This window comes from Cydia pomonella, chromosome 1, assembly GCF_033807575.1.
Source record: "Cydia pomonella isolate Wapato2018A chromosome 1, ilCydPomo1, whole genome shotgun sequence".
Classification (NCBI taxonomy): Eukaryota; Metazoa; Arthropoda; class Insecta; order Lepidoptera; family Tortricidae; genus Cydia; species Cydia pomonella.
In genome coordinates this window covers 315,431-335,806 of record NC_084703.1, presented here as the reverse complement: position 1 = coordinate 335,806, position 20,376 = coordinate 315,431, and the positions used below count along the sequence as shown (strand labels likewise).

Below are 20,376 nucleotides of genomic sequence, written 5' to 3'. Positions count from 1 at the left end.
TACTATTCATAAGTGCTTGTTGCTAGGCCTACACGAATAAAGTATATTTGAATTGAATTTGAAACAAAAACGTCACTTTTAATGACATATAAGAATAAAGAATAAGAATTCGAATCGGGCGTAATTTTTCATTATCATCTGTATTTCTTTGTCACAGTTACTAATAATGAATGGTGGACGTGGACCCGGGTATGTCCTTAAACTACGTCCAAAAGAGAGGTATGGGCACTGTGAATGTCATCTCGCTCTGTGTGGTAGGGCACAGCACAGCGGATGTCATTCCAGATCTAGAGCAGAGCCCAACTGGGGAAGTACCTCCAGCTTACAGAAAACCGCAGCCAAATAACACTTGACCCTACTCATAGTGTTGTGTTCCTGCCGGTGAGTATGGTTGCCAGAGCTCAACGAGGGGGGTGGGGTTAGGGTCGGCAACGCGCATGTAACTCCTCTGGAGTTGCAGCGTACATAGGCTACGGAGACTGCTTACCATCAGGCAGGCCGTATGCTTGTTTGCCACCGAAGTAGTATATATATAAAAAAAAAAGAAATTTTCGCCGAAATCAAAATTCCTTGCCAGTGTTTAATTTCATTCGCAAATCTTAATATCATAGACAAACAGACATTTTATTACATTTTATTAAGAACCTATTGTAAAAAAAAATGATGCGCATCTGTGCTCCATTACAGTCTGTCTCTAATGGATTGGATACACCGCGGCGCTTGTACGATTTAGAACAGTACCGGACTTAATTTCTATGCACACATTATCTACAAATTGTGTCAAAAATATATCAACCTAAAATAAACTTTATAGCTGTGATAATAGCGTTGAAAATAGAACGGTACAGACAGTTTTTCGGCACTCTAAAATGTACTATGCGCGCGTCTTCAAACGGAGTTTGAGCGAACAATTATCAAGTTTTTTTAATTTTCGAATTTGGAACGTCTTTTGTTTTAGTCGGTTTTCTGTTGTGTTGGTAACAATAACGAATGACACGTGTTTTTGGCTTGCCAGAGTGTAGCCAGCTCAGATATATCTATACATCTATTACATCATTGACGAGCGGTCGGGCCTAGTGAGTGACCCTGCCTATGGATCCGATGGCCCCGGGTTCGAATCCCGATAAGGGCATTTGTGTGATGAGCACGGATATTTGTTCCTGGGTCATGGGTGTTTTCTATATATTTAAGTATTTATAAGCTTAGTTAATCTGTGTATTAAGAATGTCCTATAATATTTATTTATTTAGTTATCTATACATGGTCGGACCCGGGTACGTCCTTCAACTACGTCCAAAATGGGCAATGTGTCATCTCGCTTTGTGTGGTAGGGCACAGGACAGCGGATGTCATTCCAGATCTAGAGCAGACCCCAACTGGGGAAGTACCTCCACCTTACAGAAAACCGCAGCCAAATAACACTAGACCCTACTCATAGTGTTGTGTTCCTGCCGGTGAGTAAAGTTGCCAGAGCTCAACGAGGGTGCGGAGTGTTAGGGTCGGCAACGCGCATGTAACTCCTCTGGAGTTGCTTATCATCAGGCGGGCCGTGTGCTTGTTTGCCACCGACGTCGTATAAAAAAGGCTTCGGACGCTTCGGTACTTTACCTATTGTTAGACCACGATAAGTCTGCAACAATTTCGATTAGCACACGCAGTGCAAGTGTACTTATACGTCATAATTTCATAGAAGCTTGCACTGCGTCTGCTACCAGAATCGTTGCAGACTTGCCTTGGTCTGACTTCTTTAAGTAGATTCCATCGACGCTAAATCTTATACCTTTAAACGAGCAATTCTTGTATATATATATATATATATTTCCGGGATCTCAGAAACGGCTCTAACGATTTTGCTGAAATTTGGTATATGGGGGTTTTTGGGGGTAAACAATCGATCTAGATTAGTCTTATGTTTGGGAAAACGCGTGTTTTCGAGTTTTCATGCGTTTTTCTTTCGACGCATGGTCGCTAATTTCGTATTGCCGGCCACTGTCCGTCTGGTCCAGCGGGTTAAGACGCGGACTGCTAAACGAGTGTTATGGGTTCGAATCTCGCCCGGTGAACTTTTGTTTTTTTATATGTTCAAGTTTATATATATTTTTTTAATTTTTATTGTTTTAGACAAGTTTAATTTAGTAAAAAAATGTAGTTAAGATTATCACCTATAGACCACCATATTACAATAAATAGTTATAAAGCTCGGTCGCCCAGGTACTGTGTATTGATTTGAACAGAAAAAAGTCATAGTGTCATAATAAACGTCAGATTTAATAGAAATTTGACATTTGTCAGTTGACATTTCAACACTGTCTTTGCAAATATGTACTATGCATATTTAGCTTGGTTCTATTCTATTGGTTATTTGTACTTACTATATAATTATGTAACACGGTTTAAAACACACACGATTTTTTTTTAATATATATATAATTCACGTTATCAGTCAAAACAGAAACAAAGTTCCGATTTCGTGAATTTAGAGCCTATAGGCCGGCGCCCCACTGCAGCGCACGCGATGTACACGACCCACGTTCCTATACAAAATTTCGTGGGCTTGCCCACGGTTTGTATTAAAACGTGGGCCGTGGATGTAGCGTGCGCAGCAGTGGGGCGCCGGCCATAATCTCAAGTTCATTCAATATACAACCCTAACGCAAAATGCAGAAAAACTCTTTTACTTTTTTTTTCTGAAAACATCACTTACTTGCGAGTTGCGGCTTTCTGGGAACACGTAATGACCGTGTGACGTAAGCGACAAGGTAACGACGTAAGCGACACTTAACTAATGATTCTTACGCCCTTAACACACACAGTAGTCGTATATCCTAGCACACTGCAAAACCGACCTTAGCTCTTCATTAATAAAGTTCCATTCCCAGCTATAATAAGGATTATCAATTTGAAAGATTAATATATCTTAATCTGCGAACCGTCAAGAATGAAATGAAACAGATTTTCAGCCGAGTGATACCACTTTGTCGGCTGTTTATAAGGTGCTACTAGTATTAAGATTCCGTGAGAAATCGACCTTATTGACAACAAACAAAACGGTATATTTAGTCGGCACAAATTGTACGTCACATTTGTTTAATGATCGCAACTGCCACAAAGGCGTAACGGACGATAAAGATGTTATTTATTTTATGCGGTTTCTTTTTCAGTACCGGCCCAAATTTAAAATTTTGCTTACCTACTTCTGTAAATGATGAATGCTGAATGTTCTGCAGGAGTTGTTCCTTCTTCCACGCCTGTACCCACGGATAACCAGCAGTCCACTAGATGCACGTTGTCATTATTCGCACCGCAGGTTACTCCAAAAGCTTCTAATTCCGAAGAACCTCTATTTGTTATCCTTCCTTAACACTTACACCATTTTACACCCTGTCTTTTGAACCGTAAAAACATGAGTCGCTTTGTTGAATTACACAAATACTTTGTAACACGCAATTCGCGGTGCGTAAAGATACTGATACGTGCAAGATATCGCCCGTACATTCATTTCGCATTAGCCTGTACCAGTTTATGATAAAAAAATAAGTACGTAAAAGCATCGCATACGTTTATCGTGTGAAAAAACTCGTATGAGTCGTGATCAGCAGTGATCGGAACTATGGGAGTAAAACTTTAACAAAACTTGTTAAGCGGACGTAAAAAGAGTGCTTATAGCCTTAAAAATATTCGAATATCTATGAATGTAAATATTTTTATGGCTGTAAGTACTATACTATTCCTATAGGACATGAACATTTATAGGGCTGTATGCACTATTTTATGTCCGCTTAACAAGTTTTGTTAAAGTTTTACTCCCATAGTTCCGATCACTGGTGATCAGTTTTGGGAATAAAAATGGTTGTAAATTCCAATGGCTGTTTACAACTATTTCGCTTCAAATACCTATATGATAAAATGGAATTTGAATTGAAAATGTAAATTTCGAATTACCTTATCTCCTCGCCCTGTTTTAAGTGCTGTCAGATGTAAACGTACGTTTTAATCACTAGTTCCTTTAAAAAAACTAGATTAAGCAACAAGGTATTAAAGTCGTTTACTTCGTACCTCTGGTTTATTACATTTCGGTATAAATCGGTGACTGAATTATCTAGACTTTTGCATACCGGAATAAGCAAATATTATTTAATACTCCGAATACTCCTCCAGGGAGATTTTCACTAGAATCAAGTAGAAATACAATTTAATTATTTAAATTTAACAGCAAGCAACCTTCCTTGGTTAATTATTTTCAATACTCCAGAGGATTTACGAGTAGTAAAGCGTTTGAATATTATTTATTAGGAAGCAATCTAACATAAAAGGTTTCTGTTTAAATTTCCTCCCATTTTATAGCATTAATTTATAGACTGAAATTAAATGAACTGGCCGTATACGTCGCATGAATACTTTATAAACACTTTTTAACAAAAAATATAACCGACTTCAAATATTACCAGAAGCGCCATACATGTACCTATAACATTTGAAGAGTTCCCTCGATTTCTCCAAGATCCCATCATCAGACCCCGACTTGGTGCCAACGGGACCATCACGGGGTTATACCCGTTCGATTAAAAAAAAAATTGAAAATCGGTTCTCGATTCTCGGAGATATCGAGTAACATACATACAAAACAGAAAACTCCTGTTTTGAAGTCGGTTAAAAATGAATATAAAACATAAAGGAAGTGATAAGCGCGTTATAAAACTGGAATTTTTCGATTAGAACAGGTATTAAAGCAAAAAATGCATTACGTTACATACCTAAGTAGCTTATTTTTAACTTTGTTTGTGTAATTACACCCGTATCGATAGATTATTCAAGAACCTTGGCGTAAAATACTTTTTTGAATATTTGCAAATTAACTTGTATTAGATGTAGCCTGTACAAAAAAACTTTGACTCTGACAAACAAAGTGGGGCCTACAACTGCCTATCTTTTGAAGGGCTTATCATGAATGGCATAAATTTATGTCGTGTGATACTCAATAAAACTAGAATAATCTTTAATACAAAAATAAAATCACCTGACAATATACTGTATTCAGACCGTTCATTTCACTTCAGCCTAAATAAACCTAAATAGATCCAAATGGCGTAAAAAACACATTACCCAATGTGTCAGTTAAGCCACTTGCGTGTGATATTCACCTGTAGCACCCTCTTCGGCAGTCCCGTCTTCTGGCTGAGCTGCTTCAAGTCCTTCGCGTCCGGGTTGTGGTTGATCGCAAAGTAGGACTTCATGGTGCGCAGTTGGTGGTGCTTGAAGCTGGTGCGCATGCGCTTGGTGCGCGACGTGGAGCCCAGGCTGCCGCCGCCGCGGAAGCCCATCTCCAAGTATTCGGGGTTCAGATCTGGGTCGGGCAAAACATTAGGCGATGCAAAAACGATCGGTAAATGCCTGGGTACGCCGTTGGCGATTACGTCTTTAGAGTTTCAAAGTCATCATCATCATTTTAATTTAGCTGAAATAACCTCCTGTCATTGAGACGAGGAGTCCTAGACATACACACAGACAGTCACAGCAGCGTGACGTATGTATGTATGTCCATTCAAAGTTAAGTCAAACAAAATATACCTTTGAATCTTGGTGAAATACTTTTATTATTGATATGCCGATGGAAAGTTTCCAAAATTACAAAATTTCGAATTGGAAACATCTCAGAAAATTCTCATATATTTGGGAATCGAAATTTTCATTTCCGAAGTGAACATTTCCTTCGTTTGCTGTGAAACTTTCCTGAAATATCCCAGAATATTTCCAGCTTTTTTGAAACTTTCCGCAACCTTTATCTAATTATTAGGATGAAACAAATCAAAATTATCTATTAATTGGACTTCATCAGCTGATCTTGGAACCAAGTCAGCTTAGGCGATAATAATTGGTCTGTCTATCTCCGGATTTCATGTTATTCGTGATGATAATGATGATGACACTCTATAATAATATATACCGAACGAATCTCTATAAATGCCCAATATAGACATATTTAACTCTAAAGAGACGTAAACGTCAATAAGCTACATATATTAAACGAAAGTAAATATTAAAATGTAGTAAACCTTAAAATTAAATGAAACTTCATAATGTCGTAACTGCACTGAATATCAGATGCGGCATTATAATTCATCATTATATCAAAAATGCCTCTTAAACAATTAATTTATAACCACATAAAACAATACGTTTAAAATTTAATTTATTAACCGTAAAGCGAGCGCAAAATGCATTATCATTATAATTATTTTAATTGGATCATACACCAATTCACACAATTAAGTAAAATGTATGAGGAATAACCAACGCATACCAGGACAGTCGCTGTGCCAATTCGCTAGCAAGAATTACAATGAATTTCACATTTAATACGTTTTCGTTACACAAAATTTTTATGTCAGTTACGCCAAAATGACCCGCCATAAGTACCTTGTACCTACCGTAATTAATTTCAATTTGCATTCGTTTTCAAACGTTGACACTTCGTCGCATTCCGGTTATCGCGTCTCAACTCAGACGGCTGAAGAAAAAACAAAATCGATACCGTTGACGCCAAAAAGCCGACGGTGTCATAACATTTGATTCCATATTTAAATGCAAATTACATTTCGAATCGAATGACGTTAAAATGTATTATCGATGAGTGTAAAAAGACTCGTAAGTTTAAATGGAAACAAACTCCCTCTTTTTATGTGGGCAATAATTTAATTTTAATACAGATTTAATCTCTCAAACGTTAAAATCAAAAGTTTACAAGTTCTTTAAGAGTCGTTTTAATTACACGTATTTTGAAAAGCGCCTTTTTTAACAAAACGGGCGCGCGTTTTTATTGCTGGCCAGTTTCCTTAATAAAACGGTTGCCGTGGCGCTTGAAATCTTTACCACGAGGGCCCGTGTGAGTCGGCTTTACCTTTTGTCCCGTTCTCGGCGGGGCGGCGAGAGAGGGAGAGGAGAGGCAGTAAGGCTCGCGGGGAAGTTTACAACTGCGTCGTAAAGCGATCGTAACACGGGTATGGGCACTAGCCATTGTTTTCAGTTGCGTTTTATCAACTGTGCCTGGCGACTCGGAGGGTGTGCAAAGTATAAGCGAAAGCGATAAGTGACGTTTCCGGCACTACCGCCGAGTTTCTTGCCGGTCCCATATTAGGATATCCTCCTCCAATTGAGGGGGCGTTAGAGCCGGCGTAGCTTTACTTGACGTGCATAAGCGCATTGTAATATGACTACTTGAATCATAAATAATTTAATAAACTTTTTTTTTTCAATAATAAACTATCTTTATCTTTAGTTGTTGGCATTACAGCTAGTACTGTAACTATTGAGCACGCATAAAAATGTTTTAAACTATAATAATAATTCAGCCTATATACGTCCCACTGCTGGGCACAGGCCTCCTCTCATGTGCGAGAGGGACTTCACATACACCTTTGAATTTCTTCGCAGATGTATGCAGGTTTCCTCACGATGTTTTCCTTCACCGAAAAGCTAGTGGTAAATATCAAATGATATTTCGTACATAACTTCCGAAAAACTCATTGGTACGAGCCAGGATTTGAACCCGCGACCTCCGGATTGAAAGTCGGACGTCATATCCACTCTGCCACCACCGCTTCTGTTGTTTAAAACTACTTTAAAAAATTATGATACTCACACGATCACTACGGTATGAAATAACTGGTGATTGCTCACAAAAATATTTTTTAGATGTGTACTTATTTTTAAACTACTTATCTTAAAATATTATGATGGTTTGATATATCTGGCGTCCATATACATATTCTTTACTTGCTGCTTACTGAGATTGTATATAAATGTTTGTAAAAAACAAATTGAAGTACCTTATATTAAATTTGATTGTGTAAGTATACAATTTAGATAGTCTGTTTTAATTAAGTAGGTAATTACTATAATCCAAGGAATGTTAACTGGAGTACGTAAGGCTTAAAAGAATGTGCGTTAAATTAAAATATTTGATTTGATTTGATATTTGAATTGAGATTATAATAATTAACTTTTGTATACTATCGAACATAAAAATCAGAGCCCCAAAGCAAAATATTTTAACTACATATGTAAGCACTCACTTTGTAATTGTAAGCAATTTTCACATTCGCTACCAACGGTTTCGTAGCGCTACGCTCGTATCCCAGCGTTTTCCCGCTTTGTAGAGGAAGCAACTACGAATATGTATAAATAATCTTTACTTAATTTAGTCCTTATCTTTTATCTATTTTTCAATTTGTTCACTCCATATTATTTTATATCTTTTTCCTTCATGTCTGTTACCTTTCGTGATTTTTCTCACTTTATGGTCTCATCGGAAGATCAGCGCTGGAAGCCACCAGCAACATGCTGAGATGAGGCCATTTCGTGGCACTTTATACTTTCTTTGTTTTTGTTTATATCATGTAATTTAATGTGTCTTGTTTGTGTTTACGAATAAAAATTATTCTATTATATTCTAACAGAGAACCCGCCGGTACCCGGTACTCATGTGTAATGTGCCATCCGCGCCCGCTACCGCCTCCGCTCGTGGCTCGCGCTGGCCTGCGGGCTAAAGAACGCCGCTGTTTAACGACCAATAAACCTTGTTGCCAACAAAAACTAGTAAACCGGCGCAACACCTCACCACGGAACCACGGACATGTTGACAAAACCTGATCAACGACCGCGCTAGCATTTGTACTTAGACCACAAAATTTGGTCGGAACAAAAATATTTTTTCACCACCGCAGCTCAAGCCAGGCTGCATAAAAGCAAAATCACATTTTGCTCACTGAGTGAGACAAAATAACATTCAAGTGACCTTTATATTCGAATATCATTATCAACGTGCTGGGCCTAATACAAGTTATTTCTTTTTCCCTTTCACATCATTAGCAAAAAGAAAGAGACAAAAAAATGCATACACTTCAACCGTATATTGACGGTTTATAATAGACCCCCGAAATAAATCAGACCGTATCGTTCTAAAACACCCTACGAGTCTTTATTCGTAGTAATTAATCGATGAAATAAAAGTTTAAAATTTAATAAAAACACCATATTTTACGTATTTTATTATATATTCAAAACAGTAAACTTAATTAATTTACGAAATCGTTACGCAAAGTAAATAATTCTACTTTTAACGATCTCTACTATAGTTCACAAATAGTTGTATCCGCAATTCGGACCGTATCTTACTAAGTTTTTTTTACAAAAAAAGTTGCCGATTGAACTGTCAATTGATGTTGACGTTGTTGATGTTGATGAATCTCTTTTATACGGAAGGTGGAGATAAGGAACGAAATCTCCATGTACCAAAAAGTGTCATCAAAAAACTTTAAATAGGTGGCGCTACAATACCTAGAGTACTTGAACAAAAAAATCAAATCATAGACAGCGCGATTCACTCCGTCAATAACGCCTAGGTTCTTAGCTACTCTAGCGCTACTCTGGAGAGATTTGGAACTATTATTTATAGCTGACAGCTGGACACTCTCAACAGTTCTACCATAAGAGATGCCACTCCTCTTTATTCCACACTCCATACCCTTTTAGTCGTTTTATTGCGGTGGTTAAACTTTATTATTAGAATACCTTAAGAAAACATGAGTGAAATAGTGATGAAAACGGATTCCATTTTTTCAGGTTATATTTTTACCTTCCAAATATGTTCTCACTGCTGTCGTGAATAATTTTGTGTACTACTTACACGAGATTAAAGTTATTTACATCCATACAATAAGCACTCGAAGAAATATTAAACTTTGCTCTCTTGACAAATAACTATTGATCATTTACAAAAACATACGCTTAATTTTAATTGAAATTGTATATTATGAGATAAATAAAGTGCATTAGCTTCGTATTTTGATATGTAAATTAAGGAAACTATAGGTCAATTTACTGCTGCTTAATCTACTGTTCAATGTTATTGAATGACTGTTTGTTTCTGAATAAAAGAAAAAAAAAATCATATCAAAAAAGATGGTTTTAAAAAACAGAAAATCGTAAAAGTGTAAATTGTTCAATAATTCCTCACCAGTTTGTAAATGGAAGCTAATTTCTATTCACAATCTATCAGAATTCTATTCAATAAGAATATAAAAAAATCGTAAAGAAAATTTGTAATGACTAGAATAAGTCAAAGTCAATATATTCTTTATTCAAATAGAACTAGCAACAAGCACTTTTAAATCGTCAAATTTTACAAATATCATCTTAATCTAAATATCAGAGCAATTTATTGATGGAGTTATTATTGTTCTAAAAAAAACATTAAACTATTATTGATATGGTAGACTTAATAATAAGAATTTCACAAAAGGATCGTTAAACATCAAAATTGTATAAAAATACTAGTCTAGAAACTTTCTAGAATAAAATCTACATGTCAAAAAATACGGTATATATATACATTGAATTATCAATTTCATCATTATTAACATACTTAACAATAAATAATTCATTATTTACAATCACACTTAATCCCACGGTGTTTCATCATTCATGTAGTAAGTGAATAAATAAATCAATAAGTTCCACGTAAAAAAATATCGAGTTCCCAACTCAATTTTCTTAAGGAAATATTATACTTTACAAAATGAAGCAAAGGGGAAAATAGCGCAAGACGGAAGAAAAATTAATCTTACACTGAAGAAGGGAATGTTCAAAGAAAATTGCATTATTATTTCTCGAGAAAAAGCTTGGAGCACAAAAGAAAAGCCGGCTCTTTGTGGTTCTCAATAACGTTTGTTTATTTAAAGGTATTCTAAGAAATATGAACTTTGCTTGAAAGAACATTAAAATAAGAATGCTTCATGGATTTTTTTTTTGCATTTCCACGATTTGTAAGCTGTTTCTAGTGTACTTAGTACATACGGCCCGATTCGAAAAATGTTTAAGACGCGTTTAAGATTTAATAGATCGATAACTAAACGACATGTCAAAATTGACGTTTATTTCGATTCCGCTGTGATCGCAATAAGATCTATCTACGATATTTCTAACGTCAAAATGACATTGCTTGCCCGAATCGAGCTGCTTCTGTCAATTATACGACATACAAAAGGTATCTAAATGAGAACTTATCTAAACCAGAACTTATCGTTATCGTATTTCATTCTTCGAATCGGGCCGTTATTATCTGCTCATTTTAATAAAACCATTTACTTTTTTTTTTATAAATAAATAAATATTATAGGACATTATTACACAAATTGACTAAGTCCCACAGTAAGCTCAATAAGGCTTGTGTTGAGGGTACTTAGACAACGATATATATAATATATACAAATACTTAAATACATAGAATAGAATAGTTCGGTACACCATATATTTAGTATGGTGTACCGAACTATTTGGCCACTTTGACTGCTGCAAAGTATTTGACGCTGACTGTACAATGGAACCTACTACTAAGACTCCGCTGTCCGTCCGTCCGTCCGTCTGTCACCAGGCTGTATCTCATGAACCGCGATACTCAAACAGTTGAAATTTTCACAGATAATATATTTCTGTTGCCGCTATAACTACAAATACAAAAAAATAGAATATAATAAATATTTATGGGGGTTCCCATACAACAAACGTGATTTTTTAATGGTACGGAACCCTTCGTGCGCGAGTCCGGCTCGCACATGGCCGGTTTTTACACCGATTTTTCCACATGATCATATAATTTAGTACTTAAATATATTTAGGTACAGTCAGCGTCAAATATTTTGTAGCAGTCAAAGTGGCCAAATAGTTCGGTACACCATATATTTAGTATGGTGTACCGAACTATTTGGCCACTTTGACTGCTACAAAGTATTTGACGCTGACTGTACATGATAGCATACAGTCTAAAATCCACTTATGTTAACGGCACCAATCATGGGACATTTAAGAGAATATTCGAGTATTTTCATATTTCACCGACATCTGTAAAACTTCTACCATGCTTGCTTAAAAAGCATAACATGCTTTAAAAGTTAAATGTCCAATTAGTCCTCTATATTTTCTATGTATTTAATGAAAGATACTGAAATTGGCTTCAATCTTAGTAACCTATTAAAAGTATGGTTTTTTGCTCCAGTCATGGGATGTATGGCGTCATTAATTTTCAAACTAACAAATATCAATGAAAAATTAAACTGAAGCCGCTCTTTGGTTCTTGTTTATGGTTAAATGTTGTCAGCGTTTAAAAACTGAAGGTAAATACTCACAACTTCAAATCCCGGCGCGGCGGCAGAGGCGGCCGAAAAATTAAAAAAGATCAAATATAGGGGTCTCGGCCCCGAATACGATTTCGTACCTTTTGGCGTCGAGACCCTTGGCCCGTGGGGTCCGAATGCATCTACACTATTTAAGGAATTAGCCAAAAAAATAGAAGACGCTACCGGTGATCGTAGAGCTGGCAGCTTCCTCGCACAGAGAATAAGTATTGCGATACAACGAGGAAATGCTGCCAGCATCTACGGCACCATGCCGCAGGGGGATAGTTTTTAATTATTTATTTTAAGATTAGTTTTATTTATTTTTAGATTTAGATTTTAAGTTTTATATGTATACTTGTTTTACAGGATTTGTCTATATTATCCCATTATCAAGATAAACAAATTTGGAACAGTCACCCGAAATACCACTGAAAGTCAATTACGCCAATTGTCTAATCTAAAGGTATATAATTAAAGTATTTACAACCTAAAATCATCTACGATTATACGCGCAGTTTATCATAAGGTCGTATAAGAATTCCATCGTAAAGTGTTATACGACCGCGCGAAGTCAGAAAGCCGTATCTGCATAATAATTCAACGGTGGCATACGTCGTATCATGTTAACCACGAGGCTGTATACCAGAGCTTTTATTGCGATTGCATACCGAGCGTTCGAGGAGTGTTAAAAGGGAAATATTCCACGAGTTCGTCCATACAAAAAGAGAAGACGTTTTTCGACTTTTAAATATTTTCCATTTTGCATAATAGGTTTTCCTTTTTTCCAAATTTCTTCTTCCTCGCGTTGTCCCGGCATACTGCCACGGCTCACGGGAGCCTGGACCCCGCTTGACAACTAATCCCAAGATTTGGCGTAGGCACTAGTTTTTACGAAAGCGACTGCTATCTGAGCTTCCAACCCAGAGGGTAAAACTAGGCCTTGTTGGAATTAGTCCGGCAGATGGCAGTCGCCTACGCCTATTCTCGCGATAAGTTGCCAAGCGGACCCCAGGCTCCCATGAGCCGTGCCAAAAATGACGGGACAACGCGAGGAAGAAGGATTGGTACATATATCTTCGAAATTGCCATGAACATGATACACTGCGAGCCATGTCAAATAAATATCAAAGTAAGTTAAAATGTTAAACTTCTACTAAACCTCGCCTCGCGTCCGCGCAATGATCAAACCCATTTCGCCAAAGTTATAAATGCACTGTAAACAATGCGTACGCTAAAAATGCATTTCACATACGACGGCGACGGAAAAGGGCGTAACGGATAAATTAGTGACGCTGCATACGCCATTGCGATACGGCGTTATTATCGGCGTAAAACGGTCCGGTGGACGCGTTATTGCGAGCTAATTGCGGCCGGCGTATTGGAACTTACAGATTGAATCTTTTTGTATTTGGAGTTTTGGAAAAAAATTGTGAATAAGATATGAAATGATTTAAATCTTGATTTTTATTTCTACGCAACTCTTTAAACGTGTTAGACAAAGTATAGTTTTTTTTAATAGTTCAAACAATTGCTTCAAGAGCATTTTTTTCTGGCGGCTTCCTCGCACAACGTATCAGTATTGCGATACAACGAGGAAATGCCGCCAGCATCCTTGGTACAATGCCTCAAGGGCCTATTTTAGATATAAGCTAGTTATAGTAATCATCTTATAACAAATAATTTATTAAATATCGACGACTGGTTTGGCCTAGTGGGTAGTGACCCTGCCTACGAAGCTGATGGTCCCGGGTTCAAATCCTGGTAAGGGCATTTATTCGTGTGATGAGCATGGATATTTGTTCCTGAGTCATGGATATTTTCTATGTATTTAAGTATTTATAAATATTTATATATTATATATAATTATATATCATTGTCTAAGTACCCTCAACACAAGCCTTATTGAGCTTACCGTGGGACTTAGTCAATTTGTGTAATAATGTCCTATAATATTTATTTATTATTTATTTATTTATTAAAAATGATAAAGTAGAGTAGAGCCTAAGAGTTTACAAATAACTGAACAAAGCCTTAATTATTAAGACGTTTAAGTGCTTGTTCAGATCATTGACATATATTTAAGAGCGGACCTTTACGGGTACTAAGAATGGTGCTAGTTTAATGGTGTCACTCACTCGAGCCAATCGTGCAGTCTAACGTAGTTGCGCATTTTTTTCATTGCGAACTATCAACCAATGCGTGACACCGCTGTATTGGCCCCATTCTTATTGCCCGTAAGGCCTGTCCTTGGTTCAGACATTTTTGATCAGCTGGGCCGGTTCTAATATCTGATTGCGACTGTACTAAGAATCTTTTCATATTTGATCAGAATATTTTAGCTTAACTTACGCCTAGACTTGGAACTGAGTGGCAGTGAATACTTGAATAGCCATAATTTATTCTGCATTTACTTTTACCCCGTTCAGTAAAAATCCAAATGTCGTATATGCAACCTACTCTAATGTCTCTTAGGACATTTTCCTCGTTGTTACTAAATAAAGGCTTTTAAAAGCAGTACCCCTAGTGTAAATATTTTCGACAGCGAAACGTGACGTACGCGTTTGCGTTAAGTGTCATTTTGTATGAGATTTTTGACTTTCCAAAACGTCCCGCTTGGCGCGCTGTTCAAAAACCCATACAAAATGAGACTTAACGCAAACGCGTACGTCACGTTTCGCTATCGACTAAATTTACACTAGGGGTACAGAATATTTTTGCTTAACTTACGCCTAGCCCTGGAACTGAGTGGCAGTGAATACTTGAATAGCCATAATTTATTCTGCATTTACTTTTACCCCGTTCAGTAAAAATCCAAATGTCGTATATGCAACCTACTCTAATCTCCCTTACGACATTTTCCTCGTTGTTACTAAATAAAGGCTTTTCTGATCGCGATCCGCGTTGACGTTTCGTCTCATGTTTGTTTGCCTTGATTTAGTAGACTTTAACTCAACGATAACATTAACCAACACAAAATGATCCTTCAAACGTACACTTTGTAGATACATCCACAGCTCAGCTGATAATGGTTCCTACTCCCAGTCTAAAAAGACCTTAAGCTTTATATAATAGTTCTAGACGAAGAGGTTTAATAATATTGGTAGAAAGAAAATAATGTTTACGCTTTTTAATTTCCAATATAAAATGAACTGGACTTTCTATAAAAAGTTCGTAACAACAGGTCAAGAAATACTGGCCTTTCACACTGCACGTTTATAAATTTCTAGCTCAAATATTGTGATGGCAATTATAAGCTGACCGTCCCTTTAATATTACAACCGAAGGTCCAAAGGTCTCCTTCGTCTGGATATCTTAATTTATTCTGACCTCGGATTTTACAGAGTTGGTGAATCAGATTATAATGAATTTGGAGTGAATCCATAACTAATATACGTTGATCTATGTTTCCATGGTCCGTGTTTTTGAGAAGGGGTCAAGGTAGAGTGGGCATTGCTCTGGGCGTTCGTGCCAAGATACGGTCGCTCTGTACACCATCGTCTGTTGTTCACCGACCAATGCTAGACCTTATACGCATATATATAAGGTTCACCGATGATGAATTAAGATAATACTCTTAGAGTGCTATTTTCATATTGTACTTGACATTTCAGAATTAATTATGTATTGAAATAAAACCTTTAGTTTATTAGGTTACATATGCTAGTTCTAGAATTGGTTGTTTTAATACACTTCTGGGTTTTACGAACAGTGTTTATTTTTGTGATGGATTTTAATCATTGCATAGAAACGGGAATTAATCTGTCAACTTTAGCCAGTCGTCTCCGAGACCACGGGGACAACGCCGTCCTCGAAACGTCGGAGGTAAATTTAAAGTTTCTATAATTTAATTTAATAATGTGTAAATATCGTGAAAGTTTAAATCAGAGTTTTAATCATTGCGTAACTTTTTAACCGTAAGTAACTATATTATGAGGTAAGTAACATTTTACAAGTTACAGTTACATTTAACGAGGAACAAATGACGTAAGTGTCATTTTTTCTAAATCCATAGTCAAATTATAATTTTCTAAATGGACACAGAAAGCCACAGTCGAAAATAGCTTCTTGGGAAAATTATAGTTGATTTATTTTTAGTTTAAGTATAAAAAGTGATTATAAACTCGAAATCTGTTTGTATTTTTATTGAAGTAGCACTATTATGCAATATAAAAGCCGGCCATAATGTATACCGTCGAAGTTTTACTAAGATTTATGACAGCGAGTATGCAAGCAGTAAAAGCTACCTCAAAACAATAAAATAACAATTAAAAACTAAATTAACCAAACCAGCTGACAATATAAAAAGTTTCTAGAAGATTACCTGGCGCCGCAAACGGTACAATTAAAGGAATTATATTTTATACATTCGTCAGCCAAGGCCGTAAATCTAACCTAACTATAAAACCCAGCAACAGTAGTAATTTATACGTAATGAAGTTGTCACATCTGCTTCTAACCTCGAGTAGTATCACCTTTTACCGACATTTTGTTGCAAAAAGACTGAAATCAAACTAAAAAACAACGAAATTTCATCTTTATGAGTAAAGTTTAAAGCCCAAAATGAAAGCGTCGCAGTGTGGTGGGTATTATGTACATACGCGTTCGAATTGGGAGCGCGAGTTTTTTCTTTTGTTTTTAGCGTTCGGTTTCGTAGCCGCGCCTCCATAAATTTCGTATAACCTCGTTTACCGTCCAGTGATTTATCCCCCGCCAAAATATGTGCCCCGTATTTTTTTTAATTCTTTTTTTTTATCGAACAGTTTGAGTAGTCGATCGCAGATAGGCGTCGACGGTAGTTGGTATTGAAAAAAGGAGAAATTTCACTTTTCGGGCAGAGACAAAAAGTTCCCGCTTTGTTCTTTTAGTCGATATAAGATAAGTGTCACGACATCGGCTTATGTGCCCGTTTATTTAGTTTTTCGAGTGCAGATTTCTCTGTAGCATTCTTCCGATGTTTATATAAGTTTTGAAGGCTTAATGTAAGGAGCGAGCGGTTTAATCGAAGTACTTTACCCGGTGGTTAGATAAGTGGGCTGGGAGCCGTCAGGGCTAATGTGATATCCATGTTATTCCGTTTGGTGAGCGCCGCTATCGCGCCCGAGACATCTGTGTCGGTGGCAGAAGGACCGCTGTATACTCTTTATTTATTACCTCTGTCCATTTCCGAATCACACGAGGTTTTAAAACTGAATTTACAAGTTATGAGAAATCGTTCTTTTTTACAGCGGTTAGTAATAAAATAATAAAAGAACGGAGGTTTATTTGAAAATGTTAACCGTTTATGACGTGTAATTATGATTGGTAAATGCGTAGTCGGAAAAGTTCTGCGCGGTTGGGTGCCATAGTGATGTGACGATTCAAAAAACATTTCATTGACTCCGATTCATCAACAAGGTATAGGGACCGTGCGCGTTGGAGGGTCTGCCATCTTGTGGCCTGAATCGGAACAATAAACATGTACATTTACACGTCACGTGTTTTCTTGTGCATAGTAGGTTCTGCCATCTTGTGGGCTACATCGGAACAATAAACGTCACATTTACGCCTCGCGCCAAAAATCTGACGGCTCATGTGCTGCCTCCTACAGTTCATGCACGCTCCTTATAGATTGATGGTAGTGCGGTGGCTATCGATTTATCACAACCTCTATTCGGAGGACATTTTTTTGTGTGTGTTTTTGTGTCTTATGATAGTATCGAGGAATAACTCTACCGTTTTAAGTAGCAATGGGAATGAATGAAATATGTTGGGTCACTCGTCCTGAGGGCTGTCACCGTTACTTAGAAAAAACGCCGTAAAAAAACTGACGACTTATTTGACTTCCTTTGGGAGAAATAAGTTGTATAGAATTTAAAAAATGCCCGGTAGGTAACTTTTGTTTTATTTCTACTATACAAATAGTAAGTGCGTTACTTTTTTATCAACAAATTAATTTAAAAGACGAAGTATTCGTTATAATACTTGTACTGGTTTTCTCAAAATTAGGTGCAAAGATAAGAAATATACCTAATAAATATTTAAGTGTAATCTTACACAGATCGAGCTAGCCCTAAACTAAGCAAAACTTGTACTATTCATAATATAATAATAAATAATAAATATTATAGGACATTATTACACAAATTGACTAAGTCCCACAGTAAGCTCAATAAGGCTTGAGTTGAGGGTACTTAGACAACGATATATATAATATATAAATATTTATAAATACTTAAATACATAGAAAACACCCATGACTCAGGAACAAATATCCATGCTCATCACACGAATAAATGCCCTTACCAGGATTTGAACCCGGGACCATCGGCTTCGTAGGCGGGGTCACTACCCACTAGGCCAAACTGGTCGTCGACTATTGGCACTAGGCTAGGATATACATACTTATACAGATAAACACATTCCTACAAATATTCGTGATAAGTACACAAATGAATACCCAGTTCGAACCCGGGATCTCCTGCTCCTAGTCTCTTAAAGCTAGCCATACACACTAGGGTATGCCTGTGCGGTTTTACCAACTACACAGGTAAGGGGGGCGTCCATAAATTACGTGAGATGATTAAAGGGGGGAGGGGGTCGAGTCAAATCTCATCTAATCTCACGTTGGGGAGAGGGGGGGTCTCGGCAAATATCACGCAATTTATTCTCTGATTGAAACAAAAAAAAAATATACTATTTTGGTCCATTTAATCCAAATTGTATGTACATGCTTAAACTAGTCGTAAATAAAAGCACGAACCAAATTGTTTTTTCTTTTTACAATAAACAATCCAACGCGTTTACGTAATAAACCCACATTCTGAAAAATCTCACGTGAGATTGGGGGACGGGGGAGGGGGTTGAATAAAATCTCACGACATCTCACCAAGGGGGGAGGGAGGGTCAGAAAATTGAAAAAAACACCTCACGTAATTTATGGACGCCCCCTAAAACGGAGCGTGTTTGGCATTCGACTGCAGTTGCTTGTACAGCTTTACCTGTGCAGTTGAACTGTACAGGCAAAACTGCGCAGGCATACCCTAGTGTATAAATAATGGCCAGCTTTATGTTAATATAGAACGAATCTCACGAACATAGACTTGTGTAAATACTTTGCCACCGTTACCGGTTAAATCGTCGATTTAGACTATTAGTGACGAAACGGTACATCCCTAGCTGGCGGCCGGTAGCGCCCCCTGCGGGCAGCTATGCGGCGCGACACCCGCGTTGACATTTATCATTTTTGTCGCAACTAGGCCTGTTCCAACTTCGGAAATACTTACTTGATTTGACGAGATAGTATTTCCTGAGACAAGTGAGATGTAGCAATTGACTGACATTGACCTTGACTGTCCCACTAGTTCGTCTGCGTGGGGTGATGATGATATTAATGATGATTGTCAAAAATTATCATTATGTCCTTCCTTAGATCTCAACTTATCTCCGTATCAAATTTTGTCTTAATCGATTTAGCGCCATTTGCGCCATCCCGCTTACCCGGGGTTAACCTGTTAACCTTTAACAGGTTAACCGTTACCCGGTTAACCGTTAACCCAGTATCAAATTGTACTGGTAACTATAGTAACTATAGGAATTTCCATTTCTATTGCTAATATGATTTATATGCCGAAACCTGCCAGAACTGAAACTTCGTTCGAACACAATTACTACTTGTAGTTTTAAATTATAAATTTAATATTACAAGTCTAAACAGGTACCACTGGCCAAAATGACGTAGTTCAAATATAAGTACTCTATAATATAATTATAGCCTCGTAAGGCCCAAGGTCCTACCTATAGGACTTATTCTGTTCGATGAAATTTAAATCATATTCAATTAGGACAGTTGCATTTGTTTTGTTTCGTGCAATTTTCAAACAAAATAAAATCTACTGTATTCCGTGCGCTATAGGTACAAATTCCAGTGGCAAATTTTGGATTTTTCATTTCTATGGCTGGGCCTTAAGAGGATAGTAACATTGTAAAATGATCCGTCGTCGTATCAGATCAATAAATCCAGTTAAGGTTTCCAAACGTCGAATAGGAGCTGAACGCAAGTCGACAATCTCAACCATCTACAGACATTCGGTAATCGCTTGTCACGACTATTAAACAGCATGGGAGCTTTTGACTTTAAAATACAACGTAGTTTTATCACCGACGAATTTTTTTAATAGTTTCTGAAACCAAATTAACTTATCTTTATGAAACAAAACATTTATTA

The 20,376-nt window shown here is 37.0% G+C and overlaps 1 protein-coding gene across 2 annotated transcripts in view; it reads right to left on the bottom strand.

Annotated features, from left to right (window-relative positions):
* The window catches only part of LOC133526260 (protein apterous-like), a 131,116-nt gene that overhangs the window by 20,353 nt on the left and 90,387 nt on the right, over positions 1–20,376 (bottom strand). The window contains exon 5 of one of the 2 annotated variants that reach the window (XM_061862805.1): positions 5,142–5,344. The exons of the other annotated variant lie outside the window; for it this stretch is intronic. Within the exon in view, the coding sequence (XP_061718789.1) occupies positions 5,142–5,344 (203 nt within the window). The remainder of the gene's footprint in view (positions 1–5,141; positions 5,345–20,376) is intronic. 2 annotated transcript variants of the gene reach the window in all.